Source organism: Podarcis pityusensis, assembly GCF_964106645.2.
Source record: "Podarcis pityusensis genome assembly, chromosome: 10".
Classification (NCBI taxonomy): Eukaryota; Metazoa; Chordata; class Lepidosauria; order Squamata; family Lacertidae; genus Podarcis; species Podarcis pityusensis.
In genome coordinates, this window is record NC_138035.1 from 20,877,827 (window position 1) to 20,902,619 (window position 24,793).

Sequence of the window (24,793 nt, forward strand, 5' to 3'; positions counted from 1 at the left end):
ACTATGTTCCTTACTGGGCCAGAACGTGGTATCCTGGCTAGGAGATATCAGCACAAAGCCATATGTTAACATTTTCACCCAAAAACAGAAGCCATGAGTACTATAAACACATGCATTAATTCTTTGGAATGAAAGAAAATACATTCACAACTTGAAGATGGTAGGAGCATTTATTTCAAAACAAGAACCGGCATGCAGGAAACAAAACCTCATGTCTCCAATTATAATGGCTACCTTGAAACATAACTGACCTTCCCCAAAGTGATGGCTGCGCAAGTGACCTTACAAAATGCTTAGATGCAATGGTGGCTGACAAGTCTTGCTGGCTCACCACCTGCTACATCACATTTTCCTGTTGGTTCTTCACTGCCACAGAATTTAACATTTGAACATAATGATTCCTAAATTACAGTTCTGACCTGTTGTTCTTATATGAACACTAACAACTTCCTATTCGTAATCCATCATGTGGAGTGGAAAAAAGAGCAGCAGTCTCATTAATCAAGAAAATCAACACAGCATTAGTGCCATTACCTTTGGCAGTTGAAACAGAAACGAAGCATGTCAGTGGGAGACAGTACACTCTACAACACCAGAGACATGCCGTTCCAGGAATGGTTCTTTCTTGAAAAAGAGATGCCATCAACAACTAAAGAAAAATCAATAAACAGTCCATGAAACCTGCTTAAACTTATTTGGTCCAACCAACTGTTCCAGGGCTTCTCGAGAACGATCTGCAAAACAAGGAAACAAGGATGATAAAATACATTGGACAATTCAATTTTCTCTAGGATAAGAAAATGCTAGGTAGGAAGGGTAATGCAAATGAATAATTTAGGGGGAAGAAGGAATGGGTTTCAGAGATCTTTCTACAAGAAATGGGCCTCCAGATCAGTAAACTGATGCTGCTATTTGCTGCATAAATGCTTTGCAGCCTCTTGTAATAAGCTTATTCTTCTCTTCTGGTTAAGCAGGTTAAGACATGTTTGTTTCAACATGCTTTCGGTTTTTTGCTTATATTCCAGTGTTTTCTGCAGACATTCATTAATTGTTTTTACCTATAGCCCACCCTTCACTGAATGGTCCCATAGGTAAAGGTAAAGGTACCCCTGCCCGTACGGGCCAGTCGTGTCTGACTCTAGGGTTGTGCGCCCATCTCACTTAAGAGGCCGAGGGCCAGCGCTGTCCGGAGACACTTCCGGGTCATGTGGCCAGCGTGACGAAGCTGCTCTGGCGAGCCGGCACCAGCGCAGCACACGGAAACGCCGTTTACCTTCCTGCTATAAAGCGGTACCTATTTATCTACTTGCACTTAGGGGTGCTTTCGAACTGCTAGGTGGGCAGGAGCTGGGACCGAAAGACGGGAGCTCACCCCGCCGCGGGGATTCGAACCGCGACCATGCGATCGGCAAGCCCTAGGCGCTGAGGTTTTACCCACAGCGCCACCCGCGTCCCAAAGTGAGTCCCATAGTGGTCCCATAGTGAGTTACAAAAACCTCACAATAAAACAGCACACTGTATTAAAAACATAAAATAAAATGACCAAACTAACAAAAAGCAGAATTAACAAAACAGCAGCACAGAACAGCAATGCAGCACGAGGGCAGGTTATTCCACTAACTGAGAGCCAACACAGAGAAGCAACTCTCACACCCTACTGCCCATCAGACTGCATAGGGCAGCAGCACTGCCAAGGGGGCCTCCCCTGCTGATCTTAACACTAGAGCAGGTCAATGTGGTTGTTTTGCTATTATTTCTGGGTTTTACTTAGGTTGCTTTGAAACTGTTGTTCTTATTCTGATCTGTTTTAAACCACCTTTTTGGGGTGGAAAACACCCAATTTTGATTGAACAAAATGTACTAGCATCAAGGCAAAATAATTTTAGCAACAATGTATCCAGTACCCTTTTTCTTCCCCAGGGAGTACTCAAGGATACGCAGTACTGGCACCTCTTTTTGTTGCTAAAAAGTGTGGCACTTACTGTAACAACTTATTGAAAAAAAGCACTGATTGTATCTGATGCAGTTGAATTAAACAATTGCTCTGATAAACAAGCATATCTGAACAGAAGCCACACAGGCATACTGTTGATCTTTTTCTTAATTTCTTTCTTTTCTCATTGGGGGATAGATCTCGGGGGGACTCCAATCCAAAAATATCTCCATCTCTCCTCAACAGATCAGCCCATTCCCCACAGCCCCATTCCCCACAGTCAACACTGTAATCCAGAAAGTATTTAAAAGCATGTTTCAAACTCCTTCCAAAATTAAGAGCCCTCACAACTCCAGACCCCCCCTGGTCCACTCCAGATTCAAATTTCAAGAACAACGGCTTATGCTCCTGCAAGGCCTCGGATCTCTTCATTTGTGTTACTTGAGGTTCAACACCAACCTCCTCCATTATCTTCTGCACTTGCGCTTGCCCTGTCAACACAAGTTCCTGGGCTGGTTCCTGAATGGTTTCTATATGGGTATTCGCTGTTTGTCCAAAGTTTTTAACTGCAACAGTCATCAAATCCATCTTCTCATGCATCTGCTCCAGCAAAGTGCTTGTCTTGCAAAGAGCAAGCACCAAAACTTCTTGTAAACACATTTTTATTCAAGGTCAGAGTCTGGTCTCACGATCCTAATCTTACAGCTGTGAAATCCCCAGATCGACTCCGGCAACAAATTAACAAGCTCCCTCTAGAGGAGACAATTTCTATTTGTATCCATCTTTTGAAAGCAGGACCAACAAAAAAAAATTTACTTTTATTTTTCAAATACTTTGTTTCTTTTAAATGCAAGAAGCAACATTGGAGTCAATTTGTTTCTCTTTTTTTTACTATCTGTCAAAAGACGTTCCATTCACAGTCGATGAACTTCCCCATAAATTTCTGTCTCTGACACCCCGTTCCCAGGTTTGAGACAGTGGAAATTTATCTTTCTTTACTCTCTCTCCTGCAGGCTTAAACAGTCAAAAATTCCCCCCCTTTTCTCCTGTTTCCAAGAGGGGTTTTGGTGGTAATATCTGAAGGAAATTTAGACCTTTATATACGACTTTCCAGACTTTAGCTTACAAAGTTTTTGCTTCAATCTTTTTACAAAAAACGGGAGGCGGACTTCCTGTTTAGAGCCTTCCCGCTTCAGTGCCAAATTAAAATGTTTCTTAATCCAATTTTCCGTTCTACTCACGGGTACTTGTTTAAAGTCCAATTGTCCACAGGAAAAAGTCAGTGCTTTCCGGCAACGGCTGTGCGGCTTCACTCCGTAAAAGTAGCAGTTGATTCAAAACACCGCGCCACTCACCCCACGTCGCTTCGGATCCCCGAAAAAGGGTTTCCCTGCGAGTAGGGGAGGCGCTCCTGGTGTCAACCGAATCCCACGTTCCCAGGCTTCCTCCACCTGGGACTTTTAGAGGATCTCCGCCTTCGCCGCGGCGGCAAGACCCGATTTTCACGGAGCGGGTTCCTCTCGGTCAGAGGAACTCCGCCATTGCCGATGGCGCTGACCCGGAAGTCTCCCATTTTAACAAGTTTAATTGTGTTGCATTGTGGTAAGGAAAATCAGCAATAGGGCCTGTGCCAATGTCTCTGGAATCAGCCAAAATAGGTGAAAAAATGGGTGCAGGTGTGTGAATATTTGCCACACTACTCATACTACTGCTATTATTTACTCGTCTGTTGGAGGACACTCATGATACAAGAGAATTGGTGGAATACCAGTTCCTACTGCAACACCTAACCCTGAATTCGCTCACTTTTACCTTGACAGAGGTCTCCCCTAGCTTCCTAGTATGCCATCAAGTCTTATTTTTCCACCTGGAGTTCTGCACTACATAATGGTCTGAAGGTACAGTATATATGACACCGTTCTACTGCAGCTAAGCAGGCTATGATACGGAGTACAGTGGTACCTCAGGTTACATATGCTTCAGGTTACAGACTCCGCTAACCCAGAAATAGTACCTTGGGTTAAGAACTTTGCTTCAGGATGAGAACAGCTGGAGGCCCCATTAGCTAAAGTGGTGCTTCAGGTTAAGAACAGTTTCAGGTTAAGAACGGACCTCCGAAACGAAATAAGTACTTAACCTGAGGTACGACTGTATTCAAAAATCTTCAATACAATAAATGAGAGACCACATGGAAACCATTATGAAAGCTGCTCACAGGAGCACATCTAATAACTGAATAATCTGGAGCTACTTGTTTTGTGCTACTCTATGATTGTGCTATCACAGTAGTTTGTGATTATCTTGAGATCAGCCTCCAGGACCCTCGAGTTAACTTTCTTTGTAATTTTTATTAAATAATAGAATATTAGACACTCTTTAATGCCAGCTATGTAATTAATTACTTGGGGAGGGACCATGCACCCCTCCACTTGCCTCTACCTCCAGTTCCTTCTCTTTCCTTGTTAGAGGATCCTGTGTTTTCATATCACACAGAGAGTGATTACCCAGCCTTTCTCAACCTGTGGGTCCCCAGATGTTGTTGAACTACAACTCCCATCACCCCTAGTTAGCAAGGCCAGAGCTCAGGGATTATGGGAGTTGTAGTACAACAACATTTGGAGACCCACAGGTTGAACACCGCTGAAACCAAACGTAGGATTACAGCAAACTTTCCCACAACAGTTACAACCCACTGTCCTCATTCTAGACCAAGGTTTACCAAACTTGGGTCTCCAGCTGTTTTTGGACTACAATTCCCATCATCCCTGACTATTGGTCCTGCTAGCTATGGTGAAGCATGAGAAAGTAAGGTAGGTACCCACTTAGAGTGAACAAGGATCAGGCAGACACAGCTTTGGAGAAAAAGAAGGTGAGGTTTTATTGCTGAGCAATAAGGACCCAGTTGGAATCTCTTCCAAAGAACTGGGACCCCGACAAACACAAATCCTGAGGTCTTTATACCTGAGCAAATCACAGCAAATCACAGATCATGAGACAGTCACGAACGCCAGCGAAAATTAGCCAATTAGCGTGCTTCTTGCCATGCTTACGGCTCCTGGTCAAGCGCAGAGTTCTACTCCCAACTTCTGCTTTCCGTTGTCTGCACAAATGATGCACAATGATGCACAATCTGACCTTTTCCCCAGTTCTGACAGAACAGGGAGTTTTGGAGTTTTTGTGGTTTGGCCCTTCCTGTTCTTGTGGATTACCGTATTTTTCGCCCTATAGGACGCACTTTTCCCCCTCCAAAAACGAAGGGGAAATGTGTGTGCGTTCTATGGGGCGAATGCAGGCTTTCGCTGAAGCCTGGAGAGCGAGAGGGGTCGGTGCACACCGACCCCTCTCCCTCTCCAGGCTTCAGGAAGCTATCCGCAAGCCGTGGGAGCCCGCAGGAGTTCCCCCGGGCTCCCACGGCTTGGGCAGAGCTGCCTGCACCCCGAAGCCCCGGCTCGCTGAGCATTCGCGCCGGGGCTTCGGGTAGCTCTGCGCAAGCCACGGGAGGGCTCCCCCAGCTTGTGCAGAGCTGCCTCTTATCCCGAAGCCCTGGTGCGCTCTGCAGTCGCACCGGGGCTTCGGGTAGCTCTGCGCAAGCCACAGGAGGGCTCCCCCGGCTTGCGCAGAGCTGCCTCTTATCCCGAAGCCCCGGCCCGCTGAGCAGTCGCGCCGGGGCTTCGGGAGCTCTGCGCAAGCCGCGGGAGGGCTCCCCCGGCTTGCGCAGAGCTGCCTGCACCCCGAAGCCCCAGCCGGCTGAGCAGTTGTGCCGGGGCTTCGGGCAGCTCTGCGCAAGCCGCGGGAGGGCTCCCCCGGCTCGCGCAGCGCTGCCTCTTATGCCGACGCCCCAGCGCGCTGAGCAGTCGCGCTGGGGCTTTGGGTAGCTCTGCGCAAGCCGCGGGAGAGGTCCCCCGGCTTGCGCAGAGCTGCCTCTTATCCCGAAGCCCCGGTGCGCTGAGCAGTCGCGCCGGGGCTTCGGGTAGTTCTGTGCAAGCCGCGGGAGGGCTCCCATGGCTTGCGGAGAGCAGCCTGTTCTGGGGGCTGGGGTCGGGGGAAGCTCGGGCTTCCCCCGCCCCAGCCTCGCACCTTGGGGGGGAAATAATTTTTTTTTCTTTATTTCCCCCCCAAAAAACTAGGTGCGCCTTATGGGCCGGTGCGCCCTATGGGGCGAAAAATACGGTATTTTAACCTGCATTTGAGGGGGATTTTGTACCAGTGTCTCTGATTCATGTCTTCCCCTTGTTCAGGGTACAAGGATGTTTCTAGGGGAAAGGTCGGTTCTAAGTTGCTGTTCCAAGCAGTTTGCAGTTAGCTAAGGCAAAAGCTTTCCTTTGATTCAAAAATGGATTATAAAAATACTGTAAGCCCTGATTATATGTGAGCATATATGAATATATTGTTTACTGATAACTGATTATATGAATAGCATAAGGGTAGCCCTTCTTTCCTTGCCTCAATGGATGATGGGAGTTGTGGTCCAAAAACAGCTGGAGACCCAAGTTTGGGAAATCCTGGTCTAGATCAATCAGCACTCATTTGGCTCATCTGAATAGTCCACCCCAATAATCTCATTTTAATAATATGTAGTTACACATAAACATTTACCTATGTATTTATTAGTTACTGCTCTATTACTGCTTGTCTACCAACATCTGCTTTTGACTGTGATATCTGCCCTCCTACTGATCTAAGGTTAAATGAAATTCCCATGCCTAGCATTCATTTCACCATTGCCTTGGTGATTATCTGTTGCATTCTTTCAGTGTACAAGGACATGTCCTGATTAAAACAGTTAGTTTTTATCTACTAGGACAGGACAGTGAAGGTAATACAGAATATGGAGTTCTAACTGCTCAGAATGGATTCAAACTAGAAGGAAAAGGGAGATTTCTCCTTCAGCTTGCAATGGAAAACATATTTGAAATATAAAAGCTAAAAGAGCAGCAAGAATATATCAAACCAGCAAACCAATGCACAATTACATGTACTGCAATATTTTAAACCCATTTAAAAGAGCAAAGCTAATTTAAAATCCAGTCCACTCACAATACCAACCAACATAAAAAACATCTTTAAACTCATTTAAAAGAAAATATGCTGAAAATACCCTGTCTCTCGTGCCCACCAGTGCTGGGAAGTTTTTGCCTCTGCACATGAGTCTGAGAATGTTCTGATCAGTTCCCATTGAGTTCATGAAACAGTGTACCTTGACCTGTTCTTAACGCATTGTTGACCACATCTACGGAACGCGATTGTTATGTTCTCTCAAGTCTTGTTATAATCAATCACTAGTTATAATTTAATTAGGAGGTTTCATGCCTGTCTAGTTCTGTGCTCCCTTTCCCAACCTTTAATCTATTGGTGATTAATGTAACCTTTGCTTTGTACTTGTGTTAACCAATCAGTAATAAGCACATATGTGGCAAATGCTGTAATATTCAATAAACGGAACTCTCCGAGACTTGCTCGAGAGATGCCTCCCGTATGACACCTTGCCATTCGTCTGCTGGTGGGTCTGTGAGCAGTGCCTTTGAGACTGATCTTAAGGCTCAGACAGGTTGACAAAATCTATTGTTGAACTTAGCTAGTAAGCAGCACTTTAATCACCTGTTATCAGTGGGCATCCATGGAACAGAAAAATGTATATCCTTGGACAGCAAGTGAGAACAGCTTCCACAGCAATGTCAGTCAGATTCACACACCGTTCCATATGGATCTCCTATTTGGGATAATGAATACTAGTATCAGCAACTGTTACAGACAATAATGCAGGGGTCCCCAACCTGCAGCCCATGGGCCGGAAGCGGCCCAAGGAAGCCATTTAACCAGCCTGTGAGCCACCCCTGAACCAAGCCACCTGCTCAGTGAGTCCCCGTGCGCTGCATTAAACCAGCGCAGCATGGTAAATTGGCAAAACTGAAGCAGGAAAGGAAGGAAGTCCAGGCGCGAAATTGCGCAGGGTAAATAAGAAGATACAAAATGTTGAATGTAAAAGTTTATGTTTTATTTAATTTTGTTTTGTTTTTGAAAATCAATAAAAAGCAATAAAAAAACAAACAGCGCAGCATGGCGCAGGGACTCTCTTCCATGGCGTCGGAAATTGCTTCTGCACATTCTCAGATGCTGAAAATCACTTCTGCGCAGGTGCAATTTTTGGCATCTGGGCATATGCAGAAGCGATTTCCAGTGCCACAGACATGCACCAGTCCAGCCCACGGAGGATCTCCGTGGGAGTGATCTGGCCGATGGCCAGTAAGCCTTGCTGACCCCTGCAATAATGGAAAAAAAATCATATGAGTAAGAGCCACCCTGCTGGATCAGACCAAAGTCCCATCTTGTCCAGCAGCATTCTGTTTCTACAGTGGCCAGTCAGATGCCTATTGGAAACTCACAAGCAGGGCATCTAGTCATCTTTGACTAATAGCCACTGATTTAATCCCTTAATTCTATTAAGAAATTTAAATAGTACATTTAAATTTACTAATGATAATGATTTGTACTAAACATGTTGAAAAGTTACCTTTAAATTCTTTGAACACATTCCACTAACAAGTGCTATTACACCGTCATCAGTAACCTGGATGGGACAAAATCAGAATTTTTGTTGGTACACTGAATAAAACTATAGTAACTGTCCACTTCAAAAAACCAAAACATTAAAGCAATCCTGTAAAAAAAAAAAACAACCAACCATAACAACTTCAGTCTGGTTACAGATAGGTAGCCGTGTTGGTCTGTCATAGTCAAAATAAAAAAAATCCTTCCAGTAGCACCTTTAAGACCAACTAAGTTAGTTCTTGGTATGAGCTTTCGTGTGCAAGCACACTTCTTCAGATACACTGAAACAGAAGTTGCCAGATCCTTCTATATAGTGAGAAGGTGGGGAGGGGTATTACTCAGAAGGGTGGTGGGAATGGGAGATTGGCAGATAGCTGAGATGAGCCTGCTGACGACTCTTAACGACTGTAATGGGTCTTACAGGAAAAGGCAAGGGGTGAGAAGGTGAGAAATGGCTTAGTCATGTATAATGGGATAAGAATCCAATGTCTTTGTTCAAACCAGCTTTCTCCATGGTTTTAAGTTTGGTAATGAGTTGCAATTCAGCAGCTTCTCTTTCCAGTCTATTTCTGGTTTTCTTCAATTTGTATGTCTTATAAACTTGAATTTTACACAAATGGAAGCCAAATTAATATATTCTCTTTAAATGACAGAAAAATATTATATATGTGCAATAATGCCACTTTTCAGGCCTTTCTCTGACTTAGTACGAACAAAGAAGGAGTCTCCTTCTTTGGAGGTCTTTAAGCAGAGGCTTGACAACCATATGTCAGGAGTGCTCTGATGGTGTTTCCTGCTTGGCAGGGGGTTGGACTCGATGGCCCTTGTGGTCTCTTCCAACTCTATGATTCTATGATTCTATGATCACGCTAAGCCAAAGCATGGCTTAGCAACAGAAACAGAGGAAACATCCTTATACCAGACCATTGGTCCATCCAGCTCAGTATTCTCTCTCCTGACTGGCTCTCCTACAACTGTAGGAGATCTCCATGGATCTCCAGGGTTTCAGGCAGAAGTCTCTCTCAAGTCTACCTGGAGAGGCCAGGGGTTGAACCTGGGACCTTCTGCATGCAAAGCAGATGCAGAATTTCCTATCTCCCTTTATCTCTCCGTTAGGACTCTCTTTTGTTTGTTAAAACTCAGTATTTTATATTAGCAGTGCTGCTTAGCAATCCATGTATGAACTCTCACCAATCCCTTCTAGCAAGGAAAAAACCAGATTGCTTCATGTACATCCTGTAGTCTAATGTGAAAGAATTAAAAGTTGAAAATACATGAAAGGAGATCGGCCAGGCGGAACAGTATCACTGAATTTATGTTAATGTAGAGAATGAATATATTAATCATGGATGATTAAGAATAGATGTTTGTAGACAGGTAAAGAATTAATTAATTAGATATTAATTAAAGTAGACCTTGAAGGATGATAATGTATGATCACATATTATTATAATGAGAAGGCTGGAGTGGGCTAGTAAAAAGAGTACTGTATAAGGGTTTCGATTTGATTTAGAATTATGACCATAGGTTGTAATTCCTATGGGGAAGTTGTTGTAATCATTTGATTGGCTACTCAGAAATCATTTGTGTAATCTGAAAGTGTATAAAAAACATGGCTTTGCTGTTAGTTTCTGTGCAGCTGCATGGAGTCACAGGACTCTGTTTACATTCCAGAGACCTTGCAGTCTCATGAGAAAGGGAGATGGGATGTGACGTTAGTGGTTTCCTGTTTCCTTTGTTCCTTTGTTCAGTTGCTCTCTGCTTCATAGAGAGAGGATGTCTTTTCTGTTCTGCGTAGTTTAGAAATAAAACTCTTTACAATGTAGCCAAACCTCTCGTCTCTTCCCTGTGCTGGTAACCCTGCTGGATAGAATGTGCTTGAGGCTCAGGTCATTAAACACGTCGGAGGCGATTTCAAAGGCTCAGCTCGGAGGAAGACATTTTTATGGGGTTCTTGGAAGCCTCCTCATTTTTTAGGCTGTGCCTATGTGCATTTGTATTTCAGTCTTTCTATCTTTTCACTTAAAGCCTACATCCATTTCTTCTGAGTTTCTGGAAGGGATACTCCAGTCTAGGAACCCCTTTTAAATTTAGCCAAAAGCTGTGATACTCTGTATGAAGGTTTGCTGTGTTTGTAACTGCTTTTAACCTTTCTGCCATTAGACACCCATTTATTACCTTTCAAACTGTAGACCCACAAAGATTCAAGAATAGCAGACAGTTCCAAGCAAAAGGGAGCTTCCTTGGAAAAGTCACATTCCTGATCTGTAATTAGCTGGAAAAATAAATTTCGCAACAAATTCTGGGGAATATATATTTCTCATTCATATATGTATGTATGTATGTATGAAGAGCAGCAAGAGTCAAAAGAGAAGAAGCAAACAAGCAAAGAGAGGAACAGGAAGAGTACCGTATTTTTCGCACCATAGGACGCACCGGACAATAGGACACACTTTGTTTTAGAGGGGGGAGAACAAGAAAAAAAATTATCCCCCTCTCTGCCCAGCGCCCCTTCATCGAAGCGGCAGGAGGCGCTGCGCAGAGAGGGGGAGAACTTCCCCCTTCTTGTTTTCCCGCTCTAAAACAAGGTGCCGTTTAAGGTGCGTTCAGGCAGCTACCTTGGAAGCCTGGAGAGCAAGAGGGGTCGGTGTGCACTGACCCCTCTTGCTCTCCAGGCTTCAGGTTCCTTTCGACCTGCTCTTTGGGGCTGGCGGGGGGAAGCCCACCACCAGCCCCAAAGAGCAGGTCAGGGAGCAGCGGAAAGGCTCAGCGGAGAGGCTCCTGCCATAGCCGTGCGTCACCTCTCCAGCCGGGAGAGGGTTGCGGGGCTATGGCTTCTTTAGCCCCGCGCGCGCTCTCCCGGCTGGGGAGGTGACGCGCGGCTATAGAGGCTCCTGCCATAGCCGCGTGTCACCTCTCCAACCGGGAAAGGGTCGCGGGGCTATGGCTTCTTTAACCCCGCACGCGCTCTCCCGGCTGGAGAGGTGACGCGCGGCTGTAGAGGCTCCTGCCATAGCCGTGCGTCACCTCTCCAGCCGGGAGAGGGTCGCGGGGCTATGGCGTCTTCGCTCCATAGGACGCACACACATTTCCCCTTCATTTTTGAAGGGGAAAAATTGCGTCCTATAGAACGAAAAATACGGTAGTTCTGATCAGAAAATGGAGAGGATCAATATGGAAGAGACCTCCAAGCATGGTGTAAAGGACGCCGGCTATTTAATTGGTTTTCTGCACTAATGTTATGTGATGAATTGCTCCCTCTGATTATGCTTTATATTAATGCACTTGCATCACTGATTGCACCTATATTTAATTACGTTTCTGGATTTTAATTATGCCATGCCTTTGCCACATTGATTACTCCCTCCAATGAATCGCTCCCTCCATCTGAATAAATGAATTGCTCCCCCTCCTGATAGAAGTACCGTAGTTAATTGAGCCTCAAACCTGCAGATTGTATATCGTGTGATTGCTTCCAATATATCAACTTATAAATCTTGGGTGCTTTCTTTTCTTTCACAGATTCACATATTGCTAAATATTAACCTTGCTTAGTGCAGCCACACAGTGCCTGGTTTACTGGTCAATTCTCACTAGTTTTGGCAGGGTTTCCCCTAGCCTGACTTGATCTGCAGTTCCTCTTCTAGTTTCCTCTTTCACCTTATCTTTTCATTTCCTTTCCTTTCACTTCCTTTTTTATTTTAATTTTGTATCTATACATTATTCTTATTATTCTTATTCTTATTATTACATTACTATTCAGTAGCACTACTCAACCCCATTATCTTCTGTTAACTCTGCATTAGCTGTGCATGCAGCAGCCCTTAACCTCCGGCAGCCTCAGCAGTAGTGTTTCTGCTACAAATAATCACAACAAGCCCAAACTCTTCCTATGTGATACTGCAGAATCTTCGTCTTACCAGCCCTCCAAAACAGGCAGAAACCTGGTCTTGCCAGGCCTCCCTGTCCCCATACTAGTAGACAGACCATGCGCCTACCAACTGTTGCGTGGTTGGATGCCCAGCCAGGAGCCTGGAAGGAGGCGCTGCCTGCCCTAAGAAGGCCGTAGGTAAGGACCTCTTGGGCATTCGTCCTCCAAAAACCAGGGAGCAGAACCACCATGGACGACCAGGTTCCAGGAACATCTAGGCACCAGGTAAGCCCATCATCCTCTGGCTCTTCTCCAGTCGTCAATAGTTGGCTCTCACTGTCTTCCCTTCTTCTCCTTCCATTGTTCATATTACATATTACAGTTTCCTGCATAATTTTACTATAACTATTCAAATCAGTTTTCCACTTTTCTATCAATCAAATATTATTTACTCTGCTGAATTTATTTTAATACTGCACTCTGATAATGTAAGCTACATTAAGTTAAAACCTGCACTCTGATAATGTAAGCTACAAATGTAAAATGGGTGGGAGGGGAAGGGAAATGGGAAACACTAGATTTACAAGCCAAATGACAATTTTTGCAACAAACTTCACTGCAATTTATAGATAAGAGACCACATTTCCTGTGGTAGGCTCAAAACACTCATTTTATCTAATGCAACCACACTAGGCAAAATTAAGGTAACTGTGAAAGCAAAAGAGGCCAAATGCACTTTTATCAAGACAGTATCTCAAAATACCAATAGCAATTTAGTGAAGTAAGAGTCAGTTCTCAAGAGTATCATTTTAATCATGCCATTTTGCAAGATATCTATGCCAACAAGATACGGTATATATTTGCCAACAATCTTACTTGGGTAGATGAAAAATCCACACTATGTAAAGATTGGCAGTTCTGTCCAAGAGCTTGCAGTGATGTATCTGTAATGCTGGAACATCCACCTATGTTAACTATTTGCAAAAGTGGGCAGTGGAGGGCAAGGGCAAGGACTCCACTATCTGTAATGTTGCTACATCTTTTAAAAGAGACTTCACGTAAATAAGGGCATGACAAGGCCAGTGCTGCAACCCCTGTTGGATAAACAAAGCACATCATTCTCATGTTCATCTCCAGAAGTTCAAATAGAAGAGCATATTAGAAGAAATTATAACTTTAAGAGCAACATATCAAAACACTTTGGGCATTAATATTACAAATTACAGTCAAACCTGAGGGATACTAACCTCAAATATCAATTCTGCTTATAACGTTTGAATGCTGGCCACTTTGGGCATCATATTAGTATATTCATTGTGCTCTACTAATAATGGTTGCAATTCAGTATACAGTGGTACCTTGGTTTATGAACTTAATCCGTTCCTGAAGTCTGTTCTTAAACCAAATCTGTTCTTAAACCGAGGTGCGCTTTCCCTAATGAGGCCTCCTGCTGCCAGTGCCCTTCCACCGTTCAGCTTCCGTTTGTAGACGAGGTAAAGTTTGCAAACCGGAACACTACTTCCAGTTTTGCGGAGTTGGTAAACTGAATAGTTCATTAACAGGGTTGTTCGTAAACCGAGGTACTGCTGTAGAGTTAAGTGTCCTTAGGACCACTGGTGTGAATGGGCATTGAACTATTGTTAGCTTGTTCTCATCTAATCCTTCCTTTTCTATTTGTATGACCGGTACCTAAAATGACATTCATTATTTACATTCATATCCCACCTTTCTACTATAATAGAACTCAAAGTGATACACATAGGATTCTGAGATTGTCTCCCAGACTTGGACTTCAGCAAGGTTGATGTATCATGTGCCTTTAGGCCAGGGTGGGGAACTTGTAGCCTTTCAGATGTTTATTAGACTCCAACTCCCAACAGCCCCTGTCACCCTAGACAATGGTCAGGGATGATGGGGTTTGCAGTCCAAAAATATCTGGAGGGCCAGATGTTCCTCACCCTTACTTTGCAGCACACCCTGCAACCTTGTAAGATACCTTGAAGGCAATCTAATCCAACCCCTTGCTCAGTGCAGGATCCACAACGGAGGATGCAACTGCAACACCCCTGAGAGATGGACATTCAGCTTCTGCTTAAATACCTCCAGCAAAAGAAAGCCCTCCAGCTCCGGAAGGCAGCTTGTTCCATTGTTCTGACTTCTTTTGAAGCTTCTTTTCTAACTGCCTAATGTTCTAGCCCAAAACCATCTACTTGTGGGCTTCACATAAGCACCTGGCTGGCCCCTGTGAGAACAAGATGCCAGGCAAGATGCGCCCTTGGCCTGAAGCAGCAAGACTCTTCTTATGTTAAGTCTCTCGCATCTTCAGTTAAAAGCACCTCACAAAGCAGGGTTGCTATTTGCTGGGATGACGTGGTTAGCTGCAGCCAGTAAGAGCAGATGGTGCTCTGGGCTAGATGGATCAATGCTCTGACTTAGCATAAGGCAGCTTCCTGAGTCACGAAAAAGCTCAAAACTACAAAGAAAGAGCATGTGTACAGCCTTCAGAGCAGACGTATGGAAGGAAATCCAATCCTCTGGGTATTTATTTACTAAAAATGATAATGAGAATCCTATTTGGGGAAGAAGAAAACCTGAATGAAACTTAATTTCTCTCACTGTCCTTTGAAATAAATATCACATAGAAAACAAACCTTCTGAAGTGACTGTTAGTCTGTTGCCTTTCCAAATGTTCAAGTTGATTTTCTTAAGCTGTTTGCAGTTACAAAGCTGTTGCAAGGCATTATCTGAAACATCACAGTCCCGAAGGTCGAGTGCCTCTACTGCAGGGTGCAAAACCTAAAATGAAAATATTTTTGTCAAGCTCTACGTGGCGCGGCACAGGAATGGGGAACCTTAGGCCTGAGGGCCAAATGTAATCTTCCATTCCTCTTTATCTGGCCTGTCAGGGGCTGGTGGTGGTTGCTCGCGAGTAACCAGGCAGGACTCCAACCTGTCTTTTACAGGTTTTATTGGTCCAACCAAATACAGTGCAGAAACACAAAGTTCATGTCCGTCCTAGTCGCTTGCAGGTTCCGGGAGTGGCCCCTTCCGGTTTCTCCCCAACATAAGAACTTAGACACCCCAAATCTCTGCCTCCCCTCCTTACGTTTCACCCCTCTGCGTAAGCTGGGTGACAGAAATGGCGTGTCTGTCTCCTGGCCAGCTGGTAGCATCTTTGAGCCCTCCCCTCGCCTGGCTATCCCCTTCCCCCTCCGCTCCACTGGAGGTGTGGCTTTCCCCACCACTAGATGAGGGGCTGCTCCTCAGAAGCCTCGGAGGCTCTCTGTATCCCCCTGCTTCCCTCCCCAGCCCCCATGGCAGTCCCCTGACATGGCCCTTGGGACTCTACCAATAAATAATAAATTCATTTAATATTCATTAAGATTTTAATGAGCTTTTCTGTCCTTACTCACAAAAGACCCTGAAGTACTATCTGCAAAATGCATGTTTGTTACCACAGCTTTAACTTTTGCTCTATCACCTCAAATTTCTTTAAAACAATAGCAGATATGCCTTGTCAGCAACAGATCAGTATTACATCTAATTTATTCCCTCCTGGAAGATCTAGCAGGTATCCCAAGCTTGTCAAGGGGTCAGCAAATAGAATTCTTCTATGGATAATAAAATTACTGTGCCCTCTTTCCTTAGGCAAGCGGTTGATCATTTTGCCAGTTTATTTAAGCTTACGGATTTTAATAGCTTTGCCATTAGAAACTGGCCTGTATATGGAAGATGAGTCATGTTTGGAACAGAACTTTAAACTCGGGCAAAGGTTTCAGCCATGGTTCCCATTTGAGGCTAATGTAACAATTTAGAAGAGGAGTATACTACGCTGATGGCAAATGTTGCTAGATGCAACTCTACTTCATGATAGATTGTCCCTATCAAATCCAGATTCCTTCATATACTGTATCTGAACATTCTTCAAGGTAATATGAGATAATCAAATTCAGCACCAAAGAGAAGAGGAACTAACCTAAATGGCAGAATGGTGCAGGTGTGGATAAATGCAAATGAGAAAATGCAAGTTTTTTGTTTTGTTTTTTAAAGAAAAAATGCAAGTTTTGTTGAAAGAGAAATAATAATTAACTCTTCTGATGCTTAAGTTTGTTACTTGTTCCTAGCTCCTTATCTGTGTAGGAATTTGAAATATAGCTCAATCAGAAAACTAAAAAACAAAACAAAACTTGACATGTCACTGAACTCCAAAGTAAATTTTAGAATGCCCCATATTATCCCAATGACCTGAAGAATGTCCCTTTCAAGATACACACTACTTTTCTGCAATCAAATTATTTGTGTTTGTTCAATACTCATGAGAACATGGTGACCTCAAATGACAACAGCAAATGAAGAACTAGGGGTGTACGATCAATAAGCTTTGGGACATCACAAATCACAGACCCATACATCCAGGACAGCATCCTCTGGGAACTGACATTAAATCACATCAACTCCACCACTTTATTGGGGCACAAGACACGGTCATATTGTTAAAATATGCAGAAATGAATAATGAACTGGGGCACTACACTCCAAAATAATGCCCCACCACAAATCACACAGCCAGGAAATATGGCATTGAATTGCATCCAGCCCAACACTTTCCTGGAGGTCATCTCATAAAGGACACTGTCACTAATGAACTACATGGCTGAGTCTGGATTAGAACCCTGGTTTCCCAGGTCCTAGAACAACGCTCTATCAAATACACAGCCTTGGCTTTGACTATGGAAAAGACAGCAGGAATAAATGCAAATATAAATATGTATTGTTTGTAAGTCCCAATGATGACAACGTGGAGAGTTGTGCTCAAAGTGCCACCTTACCGTATTAATATTTGAATCACTTATCCACCCTTGGACACTCAATGATTTGATCAGTTTATCTTTGATGTTGGGAGGCAAAGGCTTAATATCTTCCGCATATCTGGATATGTTCCTCGTTAAGCAATGAAGGCTTCTGGAGGGGAGGAGGGGAAAGAACAAAAAGTAGTCATAAGATGACACACTTTCTTGGCAACTTGGGAAACAATTATGTAAGCCTGATTTCTTAGACTGTAACAACAGGGACTTCTTTTGGGGGGCGGGGCTATCCAGCACCTAGTACAAAATTAGGTAATGGGGGAAAAAAAAAGATGTACACCAGAGGCAGGGGACCTATGTCCTTCCAGGTATTGTTGTATTCCCATCACTCCTGTCTATTGACTGTGATGGTTGGGGCTGGTGGGAATCCAACATGTTGAAGTCCACCTGACATACACAAACAAGTGGAAAAGATATTCACAAAGTTTACTCATATCAAAAAACATTTAACACAACTTTAAATGAGTTCTAATCACAAATATATGTATATTCAGTTCTGAATGGCTTGGAGCAAGCGTGCAGAACCTTTGTTGCTGAACTACAGCTCCCATCAGCTACAGGAAGCATGGCCCATGGCCAGGGCTGATGGTAGTTGAAGTTAAGCAACATCTGGAAGATCAAAGATTCTAAGGTTCCCCACATTAAGCTTAATTATTATTGAGACATTTAGTTTTAAACCGCACTTTGGGAACTTTGAGGTTCCTCAGATGCTCATCAAGGGCTTCTGAGTGAAAATGATCATTGGCTGAAAGGCAGTTTGCTCAATGTGACTGAATTCCCCTACAACGTGTAGCCAGAGTTAGAGAAATCAATAAATTATGACTTCAGGATTAAGGATAATGAACTTTGCTCTGATCAACAATAAGAGTGAAGGTGACATGGAATAAGGGTGAGGGTGACATTGCTGATTCACATACTGCTTTAGTCACAAGAACAAAGTCGCGCAAAAATGTTGTAACACTGCAGACTGCCAATAAGCAAAATTATTGCTATGTAAAATAAATAGGGCAAACAACTATTTATGCAACATGTTAAAATACTGCTTTGAACTCTTGGTAATATTCCACTGTATTTGAAGAGGTGAATCTCTGTACTGTGCATGACATTTACTGTACAACTACTACGCACTTTGTATCATACAGTGGTGCCCCGCAAGACGAATGCCTCGCAAGACGAAAAACTCGCTAGACGAAAGGGTTTTGCATTTTTTGAGTCGTTCCGCAAGACGAATTTCCCTATGGGCTTGCTTCGCAAGACGAAACGTCTTGCGAGTTCTTGCGAGTTTGTTTCCTTTTTCTTAAAGCCGCTAAGCCATTAATAGCCGCTAAGCCGTTAATAGCCGTGCTTCGCAAGACGAAAAGACTCGCGGAACGGATTAATTTCGTCTTGCGAGGCACCACTGTATTCAGAGGACACTCTGGTAAACGTATGCTAAGACCTCTTTCAGCCACTTGGAATGAAGAGGAGCATTAGGCATGAAACAAAAGTTGTCCTGTAGTTCGATTTCCACATCAGTATTGGGTGTGCTATAGAGTCCCAGTGCCCTGGATGAACGAATGGGTACCCTTCAGCATGCCCCCAGAATCCTCTGCTCTGTGCCCAGGTTCTGCTGGAAGTCACTCTCAGTAATGCTATATAGGCACTTGTAAAGTGTTTGGAAATCTCTATATACTGTAAATAAAATAAGTATGTTGTAGGATTTGATTATTTGATTATTGTACTTCGTATTTTTTATAAATTTTGTGTTTTTAACATTATGAAAACCGTCCTGGAAAAAACATTTGAAGAGCACATAAGCAAACAAACAATGAAAATGAATTCAGGGGCTACTCAGTGTGTCAAGGATTCCTGAGATCAGACAAATTTATAGAAATGTCTCCCAATAGCTAGTAGCCAGTTGAAATAAATCTCCTATTTAGAAACTGTGATGGCTATTTCCAATTTGCTCTGCCTGTGAGTTTCTTAGAGGCATCTCTCTGTCCACTGTTGTCTGCAGAGCTGGATCACTATTCAGATCCATTACAGAATATTTTTATGTAAGCAACTGTAAATTTAATTGTTCAGAATACAAGTAACATGGGAGGTCAAAACTGCTTCCAGTACAATTTTTATCACGTACAGTGGTACCTCAGGTTACAGATGCTTCAGGTTACAGACTCCGCTAACCCAGAAATAGTACCTCGGGTTAAGAACTTTGCTTCAGGATGAGAACAGAAATCATGCGGTGGCAGTGCAGTGGCAGCGGGAGGCCCCATTAGCTAAAGTGGTGAGGCATCTAATCATAGCCTGCATTTTTATCAAGGCTTATAGTTTGATTAGGGTCTGTATTTTAAAATGAGCTTAAAGATTTTCAAATGTTTTATGCCAGGCAAAAGACCAGCTGCCTAAGTACTTTGGCAAGATGTTTATCCTCCTGGACAAGGGGGCCCCCTGATTTATAGCAGAAAACAATTCTCAAAGTCGTAAAAAGGGAATTACAGGCTGAGAGCAAGGTTACACTGACCCTACATAATTAAGAGTTGGTAAATAGTAAAATAAAACCATGTGCCTCCCATTAAATTTGAGCCATATCTTCCTAAGGTTAAAGGCCAAGAGCAAATGGAAAAGAAAGGGGAGTGTAAACAGAAGAAGAGGCTTTTTTCCTATTTTATTTTGAGGCTGTAAACTGTTCCTTCCTTTTACTTTGAGAAGGTTTATTCTTCTAAAAAGCTATCTATGATAATGTATGAAATATACTGGCTTAAATGTAATTATGCAAAGGATCTAGAAAGAAAGAAATGTTAAATTCTTATTTCATAGAGTCATATTGCTGTAGGAGACCAGAGGGGCAAACGAGCCCAGCCCCCTGCCAGACAGGAGACGCCATCGAGCACTCCTGACATATGGTTGTCAGGCCTTTGTTTAAAGACCTCCAAAAAGGAGATCTTTCATTGATGATGCATGAGAATGTGAACCCAAGATCTCTGACATCTGTTTAAGATAAAAATTTAAAACTATTAACCATCTGTTTTGGAGGGCAATAGGGCAAGGAGGGCAAGAGGTGAGCTGGTAATTAAGGTTCCTTGTTGAGACAAATGTAAGATATATGACTACTTATTTGTCATTTATAGATAGAAGAATATATAGCTTTTTGTATCCCATAAAAGGCAATAGGAAATGGGTGTATCTTTTAGGATTGGTTATAGCAATCAGCCAATAGGAAATTCAACCAGGCTGATTGGACAGAGGCAGCCAAAGGAGGAGCAAGGGGGCTGGGCTGAGGGAATATAAGTGCTGGCCATAATGGCAGGAGACCAGGCCAGAGCTTGGTAACCATATACCACTGTGCCTCTCATTTATTTGTCTGACAAATAAATTATTATTTTAATTTCTCTATTGCTGCGTTGAATATTTCATTCCAGCTAAGCGTTAACCACAAGCAGGGTGCTACAGTGGTGCTTCAGGTTAAGAACAGTTTCAGTTTAAGAACTTATGCCCAATTTATTCCCCATACAGACTTCTTAAGCTTCTGTTAAACTGCTTGTGCTGTCAACAGACACATGAGGCTGGTGTGGGAAATACGTTGCTTTTTTCATTGTTTCCCTAGGATAAGGATGCTTTTATTAATGCTTCTTATTATAAGAATGCTTTTATTAGTGGATCCTATTAAGACACACCTACCCCAATATATAGCTTGGCCATTTTTTGAATAGGATGTTTCTAAGCAACTCTTTGCCTTTCCATTACTTCTTAATTTTTAATGATGCTATATTTTTGTTTTTTCATAAAAGTCTAAAGGTCTAAAGAGCAGCTGCCTGCTAAGATAATAGTGAGCATAGAATTTGATAGTTTATAGCTGATAGGGGATATGTTGGGATATCTGATCCCAGGGTCCGGATCCAGTCACCTCGTACCCACGCTGGGAGCGTGAAGGAGTTAAACAACACCAGGGTGTGGTTTCACAGAGAAAAAGGTTTATTGCAAAGTCTGCGCAGAGGCAGCCAGCGGAATAGCTTCCAAATACTGGCAGCCCCCCTATCGTGTCTTACAAGCATTCTTATACCCAGTTGCAAGCTTGTTTCCTCAGTTGCTCCCCAATCAGCAGACAGAGATACAATTCATTACCTTATTAGGTTAGCTAAGCCCCCTTCCCCCCATCCTTCTATATTTTGCTTGCATTCTATATGTTTGCGTACCTACCATAACTGAAGCAGGAAGCCAGGCAGGAAACCACTGCTGGCCTACATAGCTGGCCTAAACATAGCTGAAGCAACTGTGCAGCCATAACTGGAGCAGCTGTTAACTGGCATAACTGGAATAGCTGTTAGCTGGGGCCCTAGTACATGGAGGGGTTAAACCTTCCCTCTCCCTTCATAACCACAAGGGATTCCACCGAATAAGGAATGCAGATTTAGCAAAAGTCATGCAGCTCACTGTTAAGAACCTAGACTCAAGAGCAGCTCGCACCTGTAGCTAGGATATTTGGTGGTCAACTTGGGGTTTGTCCTCTTAGCCTTATCAGATAACAAACTACGGTAGCTTACGCCTGCATATGGAACCAATAGTGGTTAACACATCAAAATAGGACAATTTGAGATAAGAATAAAGGGGTTGCTTGCATCAAAATATAAAATGTAAAGATGCTTTGACAATATTTGTGCAATGATTAACATGGGGAAGTGGGATGGTAAAATGTTAAGGCGGACGCGATATGTTGTAAACTTTGCATGCTCCTCCATGGTGGGCATGTAAAGTAGGGACTTTTTGGCGGTTGGGGGGGCAGATTATATAAACTGTGTTTTTCCTCATTAGGGTGTGCCTGCATTGGTCACCCATCCTTGTTTAACCATGCTTTTCCTTCAATAAAATTCTACTACTTCACCAATTTTTGTCCAGATCTTATTATTTAAAGGATTTTGAGACCTAAGTCTTAGGAACCAGGTTTTTTTGGTGTGGTTTTTTTTTGTATCTCTAACAGCTGGAAAACCAACAGGTGAAGTTTTTCCAGGTATGAGATAAATGCAGGGTCACCCGAGAAAGTCTTGCAGCTCAATGATATTATTATTATTATATTACAGTATTATTAAAAGCACAGCTATAATGGGCCCAGGGTGAAGTTGGTCACACTTCTCAATAGAAGAACAGCCAGGTTTGTTTATTTATTATATTTTTCTATCCCACCTTTCCTCCAAGGGGCTCAAGGTGCCGTACATGGCTCTCCCTCCCTCCTCATGGAATTTGTATCGGGCTGCTCCCTAGCCCAAGGGCTCTAACCACTACTCAAGGCAAGGTGGAATTTCAGCAGGCTTGCTTGTCGACCAAGCCGCACCTGCTGAAACGGCCTCTTCCGCGCAGCTATTTAAAACTGCTCTCTGCACACGCTCAGGGGCACGCTTCTCCTCGTTGATTTGTTGGCACATCCCAGGGGCAGAATCCGGACAAAGGGCAGCAAAGAGGTTAGCGAAGAGGCGGGGAGGACATAATAAGGGTAACGTTGGAGATGGAGGTGAAATAAGGTGGTTTTCCTGGTGCCGGGAGAGGTTCATGGTGGGTGGGGGGACGCACGAGTGAAGACCCCGCTCGCCCCGCCGGCCACTCACAAGTCGAGGAGGGACCTAACGGCCCCGCCGCTTTCGCTGAGGTAACTCATCGCTAGGCCCCGGCAGCTCGCTCTCGCTTTTCCTCTCAGGCCGGGGGATGTGCGGCGTCAGGGACCGTCCTTTAATTCCTCGCAATTCACGGACGCAGCGCCCTCTATGCCTCAGGCCTTTCCTCTGCGACGGAACTCGAATGAGCGAAAGGAGAGTTCGGAATTGGCAGAGCGACCCTAAGCTGAGAGCGGAGCACTTTGGGAAACGTAGTCTTCGGCGTGCGGTACTGAGGCCTTCGGAGGTAGTTTGGCGTCGAAGGGGAAGGGGTCGTCGTAGGTTCTAAACGGGGGTTTAGCTTAGTCTCCCGCCCTCAAGCCCAGCGGAGCTGAAGCAACGTCAGAATAAGCCAAAATAATCCTATAATATCTACTTCTTCTTCTTCTTCTTCATCTCATCTCATTTCGTTTCACTTTTTCCATCCCGCTCGCTGTCTTGGCTTCTTTAGCCGCGTTCAGCCTCTCCGGCCGGGAGAAGCTGCGCACGGCTATGGCAATTCCCCCACCTCCTGTGAAAGCCCACAGGAGCCGCGCACCCTTTAAGGACTCCTGCGGGCTTTTCTACGAGGAGGGAGAAAAGCCCACAAGAGCCATGCGGAGCTTGTGTGCGGCTCTTTGGGGCTTTTCCTGCCTGCATCCCCCCTGCATTTGTAGCACCCTGCTTGTGGTTAACGCTTAGCTGGAATGAAATATTCAACGCAGCAGTAGAGAAATTAAAATAATAATTTATTTGTCAGACAAATAAATGATAGGCACAGTGGTATATGGTTACCAAAGCTCTGCCCCGCCCCCCCAGCCCTGATGGCCAGCACTGGTTCACACTGATGAGGTAAGGAGGATTCTTGATGCAGCTATCCATCATATCCCTTTTGTAGCCTAGCATAAGTGTATGAAATTTAGATAACCTCTTTCCAGTGCTGAATAGTTTGTTTAAAATGTTAGGATTCATTATTGTTTCACAGGATGTGTACCACTTTAAAAGCTAGGGTGCATATCCTAATCTAGTTTTTACAGCTGTGTAGCAGGTGCTGATAAGTCACTGTAATTAGCTGTGTCAGCAATTGTGAATGATATATAATGTCCAGTATGTACCTTACTCTGCCCTGGTGGATGGATGGGTGATGATTATAGACACTATGTAAAATGGAGTTTTGTTATTAAACCATGCAAAGATATTTTTGTGTCTCTTCAGTGTTTCCATCTGTGTGGTCTACTCTGCACGCACTCTGTGGCATATTTCAATGCCCAATATCCAGTAGAACAATGTTTACAGACAGTACCTACAGTACCAATATTACAGCATAGTAAAGGAATGCAGGTGTTGCAGGTATTCCCAGTCAATAAAGACAGACAAGGGTTCTTTCTGAGGAAGGTCAAATTTATTCACCTGCGCAGGGGCTACAGCAAGAATATTTCTCAAAGGCTGCGCCCCAAGTCAGTTTCAGGGGCTCTTCTTATAGTGAGCAACAAACAGCTTTCGCAATATTACTCAAACAGGCTGTAGTGAGCAGGACTATCCACCCCCCTGACCATTCCTCCTAGACACCGACAGGACTTGGCCAGGAAAGAGGAGAGATTGCTAGTTGCTGCATATCACAAGCCAAACAGTAAAGCTGCCACCACCTCCTTTCCTGGACCACCCTCGAAAGGGGTTCAAGGAAGAGAACCCCCCTTCGATATTTACCTGGTTTGCCCAGCCCTGAGTCACTTTATTGTGACGCAGGCAGAAATTCAACAGGTAGGTGCCCAAATGGTAAGGCACCAGTTAAGTTTCCCCGAGCAAAGGCACAGAATACAAGAAATCAAAAAGTCCTTTTCCAAGTTTATTGAACAAGCCACTCAAAAAGTTGCACGTTTCTTAGAAGGTTACAAACAAAAAATAAAAACATTGTAAAATATAACTAGCTAAAACCATACTTACACAGCAACAATAGTTCAAAACACAGTGA

At 43.8% G+C, this 24,793-nt stretch overlaps 1 protein-coding gene and 1 long non-coding RNA gene across 2 annotated transcripts in view; both read right to left on the bottom strand.

Annotated features, from left to right (window-relative positions):
- LOC308486888 overlaps window positions 1-24,793 on the bottom strand; it is a 48,737-nt gene that overhangs the window by 19,527 nt on the left and 4,417 nt on the right. The window lies entirely within an intron of this gene.
- AMN1 (antagonist of mitotic exit network 1 homolog) lies at window positions 152-23,346 on the bottom strand. The gene is made up of 7 exons (XM_081024075.1): window positions 22,798-23,346; window positions 17,183-17,315; window positions 15,005-15,149; window positions 13,230-13,447; window positions 8,445-8,501; window positions 7,532-7,643; window positions 152-734 (listed from the first exon to the last, which is right to left on the bottom strand). The coding sequence occupies exons 1-7, from the start codon at window positions 22,845-22,847 to the stop codon at window positions 661-663; spliced, it is 789 nt and encodes a 262-aa protein (XP_080880201.1). The 5' UTR covers window positions 22,848-23,346; the 3' UTR covers window positions 152-660.